This window comes from Lotus japonicus, chromosome 6, assembly GCF_012489685.1.
Source record: "Lotus japonicus ecotype B-129 chromosome 6, LjGifu_v1.2".
NCBI lineage: Eukaryota > Viridiplantae > Streptophyta > Magnoliopsida > Fabales > Fabaceae > Lotus > Lotus japonicus.
The window spans coordinates 15,879,202-15,893,771 of NC_080046.1; the positions used below are offsets into that span (position 1 = coordinate 15,879,202).

Below are 14,570 nucleotides of genomic sequence, written 5' to 3' on the forward strand. Positions count from 1 at the left end.
AGAGACATATGAGTTTGGAAGGGGAAGATTCATGGATCAATCTCTAGAGCGGATAATTTATCTTTCCGTTGTAAATAAAAATAATTATATCTAGTTATTTTAGTGCTTTCTTATTTCTTTCATAATTAAACTAGATTTTTTATCTATTTGTTTCTTATATTTCAATATAAGTTGTAATTATTTTTTCACTTAATGATGTCAGAAAATTGAGCATTGATCTGCCAATTTAACATGTTCCACTCTCTCTAACCTATATTTTTTAACCTTGATAAAATTTACAAGGCCCTCTCAATTGGAATTAAGAGGATTAGAAATCATAATCAATACAATTCAGTTAGGGTTAGAGGGAAGTTAGAGATCGGTAGAGTAATGTTCAATTTTCTATTTTATAATGTTAATCGAAATCACTCACACTGCTTGACATAGGTTACATTCTATAAAAATAGTCTTTTTTAGCCTCTAGAATAAGCGTTGCCATGTCACCAACACTCCGGAAAGGAGACACTTCAAGAAAAATATTATGGCTGATCGTGTTCATTTTATACTCAAGATTTCAAATTTGAGCATGCATGACGGTTGTTGAGAGATGAGTTAAAGTGGAAGGATAATCTTTCAATGTCAAATATTCAAGTAGACAAAAACATTTTTTTGATGGGTCGTACATCATCGTCTAACCCAAGCACACCAATCAATTATTCAGAATATGAGCATGCACAACCATCAATCTGCCTACCGAGCAAAAGCAGCTAATGCATCTTCTAGCAACATTGACATGTTAGTCGTGAAATCTTATGTGAAGGAAAAACATGATTTGATGTCAAAAGACCACTTGTCTAGGTTTTATGATATTCTCCTAAAAAACACATCTAAGATGTCTAAGCAATAATCATACGGCCATATATAGTCAGTCAGGCGAACATTAGTAAACTTATTCTAGATCAATACCATAATATTTTAATTCTAATTTCTCAATTATGCACTAGAGCAATATTGATGGTTAAGTGTATATCTTTTTTTTTTTTTTTTTAAATCAAGGTGAAGTGTTTATAAGTGAATGAAATGTTATTTTCACAATCCTTGAGGGTGGTAAGTGTATTTACTCTAATTTTATTATTCTATTTTTTCATTATGTACTAGCCACTATTATAATATTATTATTCTAATGTACTAGTCAATATATATATATATATATATAAATACTCTGGAGGTCCCTGAAATTGTTTCCCGTACGAAAATAAGTCCCTAGAAAAAAAATTTCCGATTCTGAATCCCTGTAAATTTTTTTAATCAGAATAGGTCCCTACTCGTGTTTCCAGCTTATGTGCCTTAATTTTCGCTGATTCAAATATTCCACGTGGCTTTTATATTTTTTTAAATACACATTGATTAAAAAAAAATAAAATTAAACATTTAAATTTAAAATTAAAATCTTATTAACCTAATTAACCCTAAATCTAAGGGTTTAATTTTAAATTTAAAAGTTCAATTTTAGATTTTAAATCTAATTAGGGATTTAGGTTAATTAGATTAAGGGTGTAATTTTAAATTTAAATGTTTAATTTTATTTTTTTAATCCATGTGTATTTATAAAAAAATCTAAAAGCCACATGGAATCAATGACTCAGCAAAAATTGAGCCACCTAAGCTGGTAACACGAGTAGGGATATTCTGATTAAAAAAAAATTCAGGGATCCGAAATCGGAAAAAAAATTTCCAAGGACTTATTTTCGTACAAAGGAATAATTTCAGGGATCTCCAGAGTATTTAAGCCTATATTTTTTTACAAATGTACTAGTCAATATTATAAAACGAACCATTGTAAAAAGCCGTTGTAAAAGCCGCTAAAGTAGAGTTAGAAATCTATTTGCATTTAGTAACGCATTCAATCATCATATATGTTAATTAATCGCGATGTGCCTATCAAAAATAAAATTTCGTGATGCTTTTTTTCCAATTTTGAGTTCTTGTGGCATCGAATTAAAGCAACTTTGAAGGAGGTTAATATACTACTAACAGGTCGCATAAACGACCAAAAGAAGTTACAGCAATTTTGATCCATATTTGGAGAGATCAGACTCAACCAACCCCGGTCAAATTCGTTTCTTGAATTCAGTCAGATCAATTCAGTTGAAACCATAGCAAGTACACAATCTGAAAGTAGGTGTGTAAGATAGAACAACAAACACAGACAATCATAATACAGAGCAAATCATCAAACATCAAGCCCAATCAACAGAATACTAAGGTGCAATTTAAGTAAGATCATCCTCCTCAAGCTCTTTGGCTTTCAGCTTTTCCTTCACCCTCAAAAGAAGTGTGGTCTTCCAAGAATCCTGCACAAGCAAAGGGGCAATGTGGATAAAGCTACTCATGGAATACGAAGAGGGGAAAATATCACAAAGTAAAGGAAATATTTTCAGTAATTCTAGAGGATGGAGTCTTCGGTACTACTTCCACACATTATGATACATACCCATGTGGCCATGTATGGTTAGTTATCCATGGTTTTTAAAATTTTAAATTTAAATTCTTAAAAACTCAGTCTTCAGAACTATGGGAGTACTGAAGATTTACCCCAAGCCCCAAGGTCAGACTTTTAAGTCACAACAATTCTAAACTAATTCAGACCAGTTAATAAGTATGCCTTGTATACAGAAAACAAGGGCACAAGAGCCAGTATTTCAGACGCAATGGTTATTTTTTAACCTATATGCAACTTCTTTAAACCAAAAGATAGATAGTAATCGTTACAGGAATTGAGCAAGGTACATGAGGGAAAAAGAAAACACAACATCGTCTCCAGGGAGCATAAACGCTCAAGAATACTTACAAAGCACTGGAAGGATAACATAGAAGATAAGATACAGAAATAATATTTTCATGGTTTTCTTTTAACATAGAAAAGAACCAACATCCAACAGGCAAGCACCAGATGAATATCTGACCAAACTCAGACCTACTAAAGAAGCAATCTGCGGCAATCCATCTCTTTTAATTGTTAAAGTTGAAATGTTCCAAAATGACCAAAACACCAAATGTTTCTAAGCATAACCATGCTGACATGCGTCAAATCAAACCATTTTTTGTGACATTATTTTAGCATTCAAACAAGACTGCTTGAAATTCAGATAAATAATTCTTACTGAAAAGCAACAGAACATAAAAATTTCAATCTAGGTAATCAAATAGAACTTTAATTTCAGGGGAAATTTCCAAACATCCACAAGTTAATGAAAACGTTTCTATTTAACTGGCCACAAAACGAAGATTTCAATGATGAAAAGTTATGCTTATTCTGTTATAAAATGTGGATGAAAGCTACATTAGAATTGTATTGTTAAATTCGAACTACATAGGAAATGTTGATTCCAAATTAAATTTTTTGGAGCTTACCAGAGGGGTCATGCTATCAAAATCCTTGACAACATCAGTAAACTTCACAACATCTTCTTCATCAAGTGCAGCAGCAATATCCTACTCAGAAAAAAATGTATTTCATCCGGAAAATATAAGTAACCAGACAATAAAATACTCACAATGATATAATCAATACCACACTTTAATAAAACATTATGGTAGTGCAGGAGCAATTGAAAAGTCCAAATATAATGATCCAATTAATTTGGTCTTTAAAAATTCAAAATGAAAATTCAAAATATTGACCTACCGCCAATAATCTATATTCACGTGTTCCCGAAAATGTCGGATCTAATTCCTGCAAAAAAAAAGATATATCCAAAGACTTGAGCAACTAGTGAGATGATCAATCTCAATATGTGAATTGTTGAAAAGTCTTATAGACCTGATATCTCTCTAATGCATTGGATATGGCAACAACATCGCCTTTACAGAGTTGGCAAATGCCAGCATTAAGGAGATGGCCTTTCACTCCGTACTTCAGCAAATTATTGCTAAGAGATTGGCGAGCTATCTCTTCATAAATCTCAATAGACTTCTGATATCTGAAGAGTTATCATAAAAGTGAAACGATTAATATTCAGTTTAACATAAAGCAAAAGGAAAATATGGACTGGATTTCTTTTGTAGCTACTGCCCCAACTAGAGCACATCATACACAAATGTCCAACCAAATATGTAACAGCTGAATATTTATTCCTTTCTTAAGCTTTGTATGTACCTCTTGAAACATATATAAGCTGTTTTCGTTATACTTTTTACTGCACTCTAAATCATTTATATTCAAGCATATTTTTTCGTTCTTATAATTAGTTATCCTATAGTTTGAGTGGCCGTCTTTGATTATATATGGCATATTGCAGTACACAAAACAAAAGTCCACAGCATTTTATAATCTATCTCTTATATTTGCAATATTACAGGCATTCTTTACCAAATATAGTGTACATTACTACAAATAAGTATCACTGTTACAAATGAGTATCACTGTTATTTCAGACCCTAAATTTTAATTATTTCCTGCATTGCACAGGTATTACCCTAGCATATTACAAACTAAATGCATCAATGGACAAACTTTTGTTAAGACCATGCATACAAGTCAACATAATATGGATTGCAGAAAAAAATATACTAGACTTCTGTTAAGATAAAGATTCTTGAAGTCAAACAATCTACTGTAACCTGAGCAAATGTTAATCTGGGAGGTAGAGTGGCATGGAACCATGCAAGCTATCAGGATAATTAGAGAGATAAATATGCAGAAAGTAGAAAATCTTACTGCTCTAGCTGAGCAGCAAATTGGGCAACTTTTTGCTTGCACTGATTCGCAGAAGTTGTCACTTCTTCATTTTGAAAAAAATCAGCTGCTTTTTCAAAGTAAACAACCGCCTGCTCAATGTTTTGTTCAGACTCATGTAACTCAGCAATTTCCTGTGTGTGTAAAAGTGAAACCCAGTTATGACATGTTCACAGAGATTCCAGTACCGTTTTATACTTCAATATAGTTAATTAAACAACAATCAAAAGCCAGAAACTGCAATAAAGGGTAACGAAAACATGATATCCAATAGAAGGGATACTAAAGATAACCAAATATGCCATCCAAGCCATCATTAATATAAATTATGCTGAAACATAACGTTAAAGATACAGTGATATACCTTCAAATATCTAGCAGCCATAGAGAGTCTACCAATATCACAGAAAATATTTACAGCATGGTCTAAGCAAGATACAGCCTCTGTATTCATAGAGAGAAGAAAGAACATGACATCAGAAATGCTTTATATTTCTTTCCAGGCATTTCCAGCTAAGCTACATAATCAAGAAATTGAATATACTAATATAATAGTCAGCAAGTAACAAATCAAAATATGACACTGAGACAGCCATTAAAGAAAAGAATCAGATGGAACTCAATTGTCAACAACTTAAACTTGCGCAAATTAATTTCTATATCTTGATTATTGAGTAAAACAAATCTAGACAAAAGTATGAATCCCTGCTTACAGCTTATTTAAACATAGGGAAAGCTCAAATAATGAAATAACATAAGGATTTCTTATATCATTTGATCATGCAAAAGGGAGGCAATGGCTTTCCCTGATTTGAATTAAAATCATCACAGAAATATTAACGCTAAAAGAAATTAGCCTAGCTGCATGAAGGCTAGAGCAGCATTTAAAGCAGAAATTATAAGTGAGAAATAATATCCAAAAAAGAGAATGAAAGGATAATGAATTCACAGCAACTGTCATTTTCACTTGGAGTGCACAGCAGATGATCGATGCCAATAACATTAATGAATTTACATTTAAGGTAGATTTTGGTCTCAACAGTATATACTTTACACTCATTTCAGTTTTGGTCGCTACAACTTAATTTTCTTGGTTATAGATCCCTATAGTTTCATATATCTCTAAGAATTTGATCCATCATAAAGTAATCACTTAATAAGTTAACCTACAAGGACCAATCCTGTATGCAAAATAAGAAACATTTGCTTAGATGAATAGAAACCCAAATGAGTGTGGAGACTATAAGTACTAATATTTACTTCAAACCTTATGTTAATGCAACACAGAAGTTGCTTTGCATAGGAGTTCAACAATCAACACAGTAGTAAGTTCAAAATAAAGTAACTACATTACCAACAAGAAAACAAAGTTCTAGAGCATATAACCGCTACATGCATACCTTTTATGTTAGTCTTTTTATAGCAATGTGCAGCATCAACATAAGCCTGTGCAGCTTCATGTTTACTTTCCAACTACAAACATAACACCACAATGTCATTCCATGCTCATAAAGCAAGATAAAACCACACTCGCAAAACTCAAAATCGCGCCCTTTACCTTCAAATGACAACTTGCCAGCCTTAGGTATGTCGATCCCGCTTTGTCCCCTAAAATACAACAAGATCAAATCACAAACAACATCAACAACAAAAACAATTCCAACCCATTTCACTAAATTCCATTTTTCGAACTTCTCGCAACTAATTAATCAATTAAAAATCATCCTAACAATTTATTTCACTAAAAATGAAGCATTTCGAATCGGAAACTGGACACAACAACAACAACAATAAATTCAATTGCAAAAAGGGGGAAAATGGAAAATACATGATTTGGCGAGCTTGAAGGAATTGGCAGCTTTATCGAAGAGATCAGAAGCGTCTTCATATTTGGAACCAAACAAGCCCCAACCATTGAGCTTCTTCTCAGCTTTCTTCTCGAATTCCTCCGCCTTCGATAACTGATCGGCCATTTCACTCCGATCGGAACGATTCAACTCACTGTGTTGCGAGCAGAATGAGATGGTGGATGAACACGATTGAAAAAGGAATGGTTCAATTCACTCTGTTGTTGTGTTGACACAGACTAGTCTAAACCCCAAAACTTCTAATGGAAGAAGGAGAAAAAGGTAGCAAAGGGATATAGAGAGAGAGGGGGGTTTGAAACAGAATTGTCAATTCTTTTTTCTTTTTTTTGGGAAATTGTTTCCTGGCTTGTTGTTGGGCTAGTTCTGGTTTTTAACTGAACTCATTGGTACCTGCCTGCTTATGAGTTTGGGCTTTGGGCTTGGGGCTTGGGCTCTTGCAATATTAAGTATTGTGTGAAAACAAGAGTTATTAAATATTTGACCATAAAAAAGTGTGATCAAATAAGCATTAAACAATTGATGAGAGACCATACACAATGTGGGATGAGTACGGAAAATATATTGTTTGGTGTGACCATTTTCTATTTTCATTTTTAAAGAAAATAGAAAATAAAGCAGAAAACATGTTTGTTGATATTTAAAGAACCCGGACCAGAAGCCTATACGAAATCTCTTATGTTTGGATTGATGGAACATAATGGAGCGGAACGGAGCGGAGTATAATGGAATGAAATGGAGCGAAATGGAATGGAATAAAAGTCTCATCCCATCGTTTGGGTATTTCATGATGGAACGGAACAAAGTTACCACTCCATTATTTGGATGATGGAAGAAGCGGAATGAGTTATAACTTTTTATTCCAATATTACTGTTACTTCAAAATAAAATATTATCCTTAAACTACTTAAATAGCTAAGAAAATAATTATCCTTGCTTAGATTTCATCATATCTATTTACTCGAATTAAGATATATTCTCACCATTTATCTACATTTAAACATATAATATGCCAATTTTTTTATGAAATATACTGAATAAAAGAACACTATCAAAACAAATGAAAAATAGAATGAAAAACAAGAAAATGAAAATAGAATGCAACAAATGGAAAAAAATTAAATCTATTGACAAATAAAATAATATGTTTAATTATATAATAATTTACCACAATATATAAAGGTTTAAGACTTTTATAAGAAAAAAGAGAGTAATATTTAGAACAATATGTTACCTAATGTTAATCTTGCTAGATATGTTACGTTTTTTTTCTTTTTAAAACACTGGGTATCAATATTTGACTCTAATTATATTTGACTTTGAAGGTATGAAAAACGGTAGAAAGGGGGGTTTGAATAACGTTTTCAAGATAAAACTTTCACCTTAAAGATTTTAACAAATCTTTTCGAGAACTAAGTGCTAAAGATAAGAGATAGAAAAGCACCCAAGGATTTTTATCCTGGTTCACTTGATAAATCCCTCAAGCTAATCCAGTCCACCCGTTAAGGTGATTTCTTCCTTCTTAGAATGAAGGCAATCCACTAATCAGGTAAAGTGTTACAACTGCACTTGAAACCTACAAGTGACTAACAATTACACTGACTTAGCTCACACTAAGATTCACTCTCTTAGTCTTCTCTAGGATCCGATCAACCTTGATCTCCTAAAGGTAACTAAACAAACTGTTTAAGAAAGAATGTTTACAAGAGATTTGCTTCTGAAAAGCTAATAGTAAACACAATGAATTCAGATGAAAGAATGCTTAAAAGGTTTTTGAATATAGCTTGCGCGTGTGTAATTCTTCCAACCGCATCTTTCAAACTTCAGCCTCTATTTATACTCCAAGGATTAGGGTTTGAACGCTGCATGCAAATGCTACCGTTGGAGGGCAGTTCTGGAAATTCCAGCTTCTGCTGTGGCTGAGAACGTTAGGTAGGTCGTCAGGATAGTACATATGCTTTTGTACTTGGATAGTGACTTGACCTTTAAACCTAGGAGACTTCTGATCAGGGAAATGCTTCATGTTGGAACTTATGAAGCCGGTTGATCAGAGTCAGAGGGAAAGAACAGATCCTCTGACCGTTGTATCTTCTGATTCTGACCTCAGAGGGAAGTACATGGTCTTCAGAGTTTCTTGCTTCTGGACATCAGAGTTTCCACTTTTCAGCTTCTGGATCTTCAGAGTCTTCTACACCATCAGAACATCTGAACCTTTAGAGTTTCTTGGTTGTCAGAACTTCTGGATCTTCAGAACTTCTAGTGACTGAGTCCATATCAGAGCTTGTATAACTTCAGATCTTCTGAAGCATTTCTACTGTTCAGAGTGAACATAGATGTTGCGAAAGCGTTGCTTGGGTCACTCTTTATGCACAGTGCTTCTGATTTGTGTGAGATTGAATTGAGGTAAGAGCCTGTAAATAGCACACTCAGAAAAACACGTTAGAGTACCATAATTGTTCATACTCAAATGTTAACTTGTAATCATCAAAACATAGAGTTGTACTACTCGATCAAAACTTGATCTTACAATCTCCCCCTTTTTGATGATGACAAAACTAAGTATTTTGATGAACAATTCTTAAACAATAAACTGAATTCACTCAGAGTTTAGAGATATAGAATAAGACTTATCCTGATGTGAATAGTTTATTTTACTCATTCTGAATCCAAGTCACAGCTTGATTCTGAGTACAGCTCCCCCTGAATCTAAGACTTAATGAAAACGTTAGAAATGTCTTTGATTCTGAGCTAAATAATGTAAGAGTTCAGAGTGAAGGCGCATGACATAGATGAAATAGAATAATCAGAGCGCATAAGTATTCAGAGTCAACGTTAAGTGGTATCAGAGTCAAATATATATCAGAGTCAAATATAATTAGAGTCAAATATAATCACTTCAGAAGAAGTGAAAATGTATTCCTTGTATTTGCCCAGTGACACATCTATGGTCATAAAAGTGGAACTCTTAAATTCTCCAAAATAAATCACACTACACATCAAAAACTAGGTGTACTCCCCCCTTTTTGTCATAAGCAAAAAGTATGGGGTGTGAAAAACTCAGCTTGAAGTACAAGGTACTCCCCCAGAGAAGGTCTAAGTGAAAAGATGGAGAAATTAACACGGTAAGAATGAGAGTTACGCGAAGTAAAGAATGAAGTTAATGCAGGAGAAGAACGTTTACCACCGGCCACAGGAGTAAAGAGAACTTCAGTTACCAAGGACTTAACCTCGAGAAACTGTAGGAGCAATAACTTCCAAGAAGCGAATGAAGCTTATATAAAGCGAGTTAGAGGAGGGTAAGCTTCACAACTCGATCAATTCCATAAAAGGAAAAATATGGCATCATACATGGTAGCACTGGAAGAGCTCAGAAGGAAGGCCTTCGAGGAGGACTTGTTCCTTAACATAAGGCATCCAGAGGGTACAAAAACCATTCCAGAGCTGACGAGGACACTGCTTGAGGGGGATCTTTGTCCAGAGCTGAAGAATGACTTGAAGGAATTCCTTGCCTTCGTGGAGGAAGTTCAAGAACTCAGCCAGCTCGAGCTGAGGCTGCTGGAAGAAAAGGAAACCATAGAAGGGAAGCTCAAGATAACAGAAGAGATTCTGGAAAGGGATGAGCTAAACGTCGATCTCAACAACATCCAGTATGCACTGGATCGTCTGGAGAAAGAGAGATCAGAGCAGCGCCAAGAGTACAGAAGAATGAGGAGGGATCCTCCATTCTAGATTTTAGGAAGAAAAAAATGTATGATGTAAACACATAATGATTATGAATAAAGAAAACAAAATTTTGCAAACACAATGTGACAAATATATATATATGTATGTGCAAAGATAATCACAAACTAACAAAGCATAATAACTAAAGTAACTTAAAAAAAATAAAAAGAAGTTAAAATAAACAAAATTTAAGAGAGAAAACGAAGAGATCCTAAGACTATGGTTTGTCAGAGCGACGCAGAAGTTCCTTAAGAATTTGCTTCATGTCCATCAGCAGAGACTCATGTGTATCAAGACGTTGTTCCATGAGATCGAGTCTGGATGAGCTTGACTGTGTGGAGCTAGAAGGAACATTCTGAGCAGATTGATGAGCTGGAATGGAAGCAGAAGCAGCAGGAGTAAAGACCACTGGTGCAAGTGCTTGGCATCTAAGGGCTTCAGCTTCAGCTTCAAGTCTCTCTGCTTCTAATCTAGCTTGTTCAGCTTGAGCTGCTGCTTGACGTGCAGCTTCCTCTACTTGCTCTTGCTTTCTTCTGGCCTCATGAACAGCTTCAAGTAGCTTATGTCTTTGCTGCTGTTCATGAAGAGCCACTCTTCGTGCAAACCTCTGCTTAGCAGCCTCGATCCTCTGATCCCTTTCTGCAGTCAGATGCCTCATCATAATAGGAACCTGGGCTACTAGCCAAGTACTCAGACTATTCCACTCTTCAGCAACAGATTCAGCATTCTCACTCAGGTCAGTGTGACCTTGCACATTGCGTAGCATCAATGAAGCTTCATGATTAAAAACATTGATGCACTCAAAGAGAGAGGTTGGTCTGAGGTAAGTGTAGGGAACTATGGAGAGGTTGGTTTCAGGAGAGGTTGGGTGATTGCTACTGTTTGCCTCAGAAACACCTTGAGGAGAGCCAATGTTAAAGGTTTGGACATGTGGTTCAGAGGCTCCAAGGCGAGGTTCAGAGGTTTCAACTAGAGGATGAGGTGATCTAACCGAAGAGTAGTTAGACACAGAGTGTTCTGGTTCTGGTTGAACTGGCTCTTGATGGACAGGGTCAGGTTGAGCTTGTTGAGCCAAAGGATCTGCCTCATGTAAAGGGTCAGCCAAGATAGGTTCATCTGGGTCAACTAGACGTTCAGGTCTAGGTCCAGGATATCTCCTAGGGCTTGGGACCGTAAGATAATACTCGGGGATGGCAGACACTTTTTCTTTTCTGACCTCCATGAATTTACGAAGTGACTCGGAGTTATTGGAAGGTGAGGAGTCAGCAACGTTGGTTGGGAATGATACAGGAGTGTAGGCAGTGGAAGAATCTGTATCAGTGGTTCTGGCAACCAGGCGTTCTGATGCTCTGGGGACAGAGTGATCAGACGTTCTGGGTTCAGGTTCTGGTTGGACAGAAATTGTGAGTTCAGGTCCAGAGGGTTCAAGAATAATAGGTTCTTGTCGGATTGTGATGGGTGAGGTTGGTTCATCTGGACGTGGGGTTTGAAGCATATTCCACAGAGGGGCTTCTTGTTGGGAAGGTTGGAAAAAGGAAGACCTTGGGGAATTTGGTGGGGATGTGGCTTGGACAGCAGGTTGAGACTCTGGGATTGTAGTGAGTTGGGTGGAGGTGCGTTTGAGGAGGGTAGAAATGGGAAGTGCATCAATAGAATTTAAATCATCATCAGATTCAATGATAGTAGACTTACTTGTACGCACGGAAGAGCAAGTCACTCTGGCAGAAGTCTCCGTCCTGATGAGTGCAGCAGCAGGTTCCACACGTGTAGGCTTCACCACGATTCTGACTTGTTTCTTCTTCTTCTTGGGAGGAGAAAGACCATCCTCATTATCACCATCATCACCATCATCTGGCTTGGTGGTTTCATCATGTTTCCTCTTAGGCTGGTCAGCCTTCTTCTTCCTCTTCAGAGGGACATCAGATTCCTTAGAGGATTCTTCTAAGACCATCTTCCTCTGAACTTTCCTCTTGGGAGGAGAGTCAAACTCTTGAGCTGGGGGCAATCTTCTGAAGAATTCATCAACATCAATCTCAAACCCTTGGTTCTTCAGATCATCAATGTAGCATAGAATAGCCTCTGGGTTGTCTGCTTGTGTCCACAAAGGGAAATCATTCAGAGGCACCCTTCTTTGTCTGATTTCAGCAGACGTATCTTCATGAGCAGGGGCTATTTTCGTCTTGACCAAGCTCATCTTCTTCAGGGAATTGGCAGTGAAGACATCACTGACTATTGTAGACAAATCTTCAGTGCAGCCAGCATTGATCAGATCTTGTACGAAGTTGCTCTCAATGAAGAGATCTGATAGCAATCTCCCAAATGGAATGTACTTGATGGCAGACTTGATGGAGGCAGTAGTCCTTGACTTCCTGATACATTCCTTCAGGTAAGAGAACAAGAAGAAGGGGAGACAGATCTTTGTAAGATCAAGTTTCGATCTAGTAGTACAACTCTATGTTTTGATGATTACAAGTTAACCTTTTGATATGAACAATTGTGGTACTCTAACGTGTTTTTCTGAGTGTGCTATTTACAGGCTCTGACCTCAACTCAATCTCACACAAATCAGAAGCACTGTGTATAAAGGGTAACCCAAGCAACGCTTTCGCATTCACCATGTTCAGCATGAACAGTGGAAAAGCTTCAGAAGTTCTGAAGCTATACAAACTCTGATGTGGACTCAGTCGCTAGAAGCTCTGAAGATCCAGAAGTTCTGATAACCAAGAAACACTGAAGGTTCAGATGTTCTGATGGTGTAGAAGACTCTGAAGATCCAGAAGCTGAATAGTGGATACTCTGAAGTCCAGAAGCAAGAAACTCTGAAGGCCATGTTCTTCCCTCTGAGCTCAGAATCAGAAAATACAATGGTCAGAGGATCTGTGCTTTCCCTCTGACTCTGATCAACCGGCTTCACAAGTTCCAATATGAAGTATTCCCCTGATCAGAAGTCTCCTAGGTTAAAAGGTCAAGTCGCTATCCAAGTACAAAAGCAAGTGTACCTTCCTGACGACCTACCTAACGTTCTCAGCCACAGCAGAAGCTGGATTTTCCAGAACTGCCCTCCAACGGTAGCATTTCCCATGCAACGCTCAACCCTAATCCTTGGAGTATATATAGAGGCTGAAGATTGAAAGAAGCGGCTAGAGAAGAAGTAATACACACGCGCAAGACATATTCAAAATATTCTAAGCTTTCTTTCATCTGAAATTCATTGTGTTTACTATTAGCTTTTTAGAAGCAAATCTCTTGTAAACAATTCCTTGATAAACAGTTTGTTTAGTTCCTTTAGGAGATCAAGGTTGATCGGATCCTAGAGAAGACTAAGAGAGTGAATCTTAGTGTGAGCTAAGTCAGTGTAATTGTTAGTCACTTGTAGGTTTCAAGTGCAGTTGTAACTCTTACCTGATTAGTGGATTGCCTTCATTCTAAGAAGGAAGAAATCACCTTAACGGGTGGACTGGAGTAGCTTGAGTGATTTATCAAGTGAACCAGGATAAAATCCTTGTGTGCTTTTCTATCTCTTATCTTTAGCACTTAAGTTCTCGAAAGATTTGCCAAAATCTTTAAGGTGGAAGTTTTGTACTGAAAACGTTATTCAAACCCCCCCCTTTCTACCGTTTTTCATACCTTCAATTGGTATCAGAGCGCAAGTTCTGATTACCACACCTAACAGTGTTCAGTGATCCGGGCCGGTGTGAAAAACAATGGCTGCCACCACCAGTGAAACTCAAAGAGATGGTTACAACGCAAAGCCTCCTATGTTCGATGGTCAAAGGTTCGAATATTGGAAAGATAGACTGGAAAGTTTCTTTCTGGATTTCGATGCAGATCTCTGGGATATTATTGTGGATGGCTATGAGCGTCTAGTTGATGCAGATGGCAAGAAGATCCCAAGGTCAGAGATGACTGCAGATCAAAAGAAGCTGTACTCACAACATCACAAAGCAAGAGCAATTCTTCTAAGTGCTATTTCCTATGAGGAGTACCAGAAGATTACAGATCGTGAGTTTGCTAAAGGCATTTTTGATTCTCTGAAGATGTCTCATGAAGGAAACAAGAAAGTCAAAGAATCAAAGGCATTGTCTTTGATCCAAAAGTATGAATCCTTCATCATGGAGCCAAATGAGTCCATTGAAGAAATGTTCTCCAGATTTCAATTGCTTGTAGCTGGCATACGACCTCTCAACAAGAGCTACACAACAAAAGATCATGTCATAAGGGTCATCAGGTGTCTTCCTGAAAGTTGGATGCCTTTGGTGACTTCA

General features: G+C 36.5%; 1 protein-coding gene across 1 annotated transcript; it reads right to left on the bottom strand.

Annotated features, from left to right (window-relative positions):
• Positions 1-1,977: 1,977 nt before the first annotated feature.
• Positions 1,978-6,884, bottom strand: LOC130724037 (alpha-soluble NSF attachment protein 2-like). The gene is made up of 9 exons (XM_057575197.1): positions 6,546-6,884; positions 6,276-6,325; positions 6,118-6,190; positions 5,082-5,161; positions 4,700-4,851; positions 3,803-3,962; positions 3,668-3,715; positions 3,394-3,474; positions 1,978-2,333 (listed from the first exon to the last, which is right to left on the bottom strand). Exons 1-9 carry the CDS (start codon positions 6,688-6,690, stop codon positions 2,253-2,255), a joined length of 870 nt encoding a protein of 289 aa, XP_057431180.1. The 5' UTR covers positions 6,691-6,884; the 3' UTR covers positions 1,978-2,252.
• Positions 6,885-14,570: the final 7,686 nt, after the last annotated feature.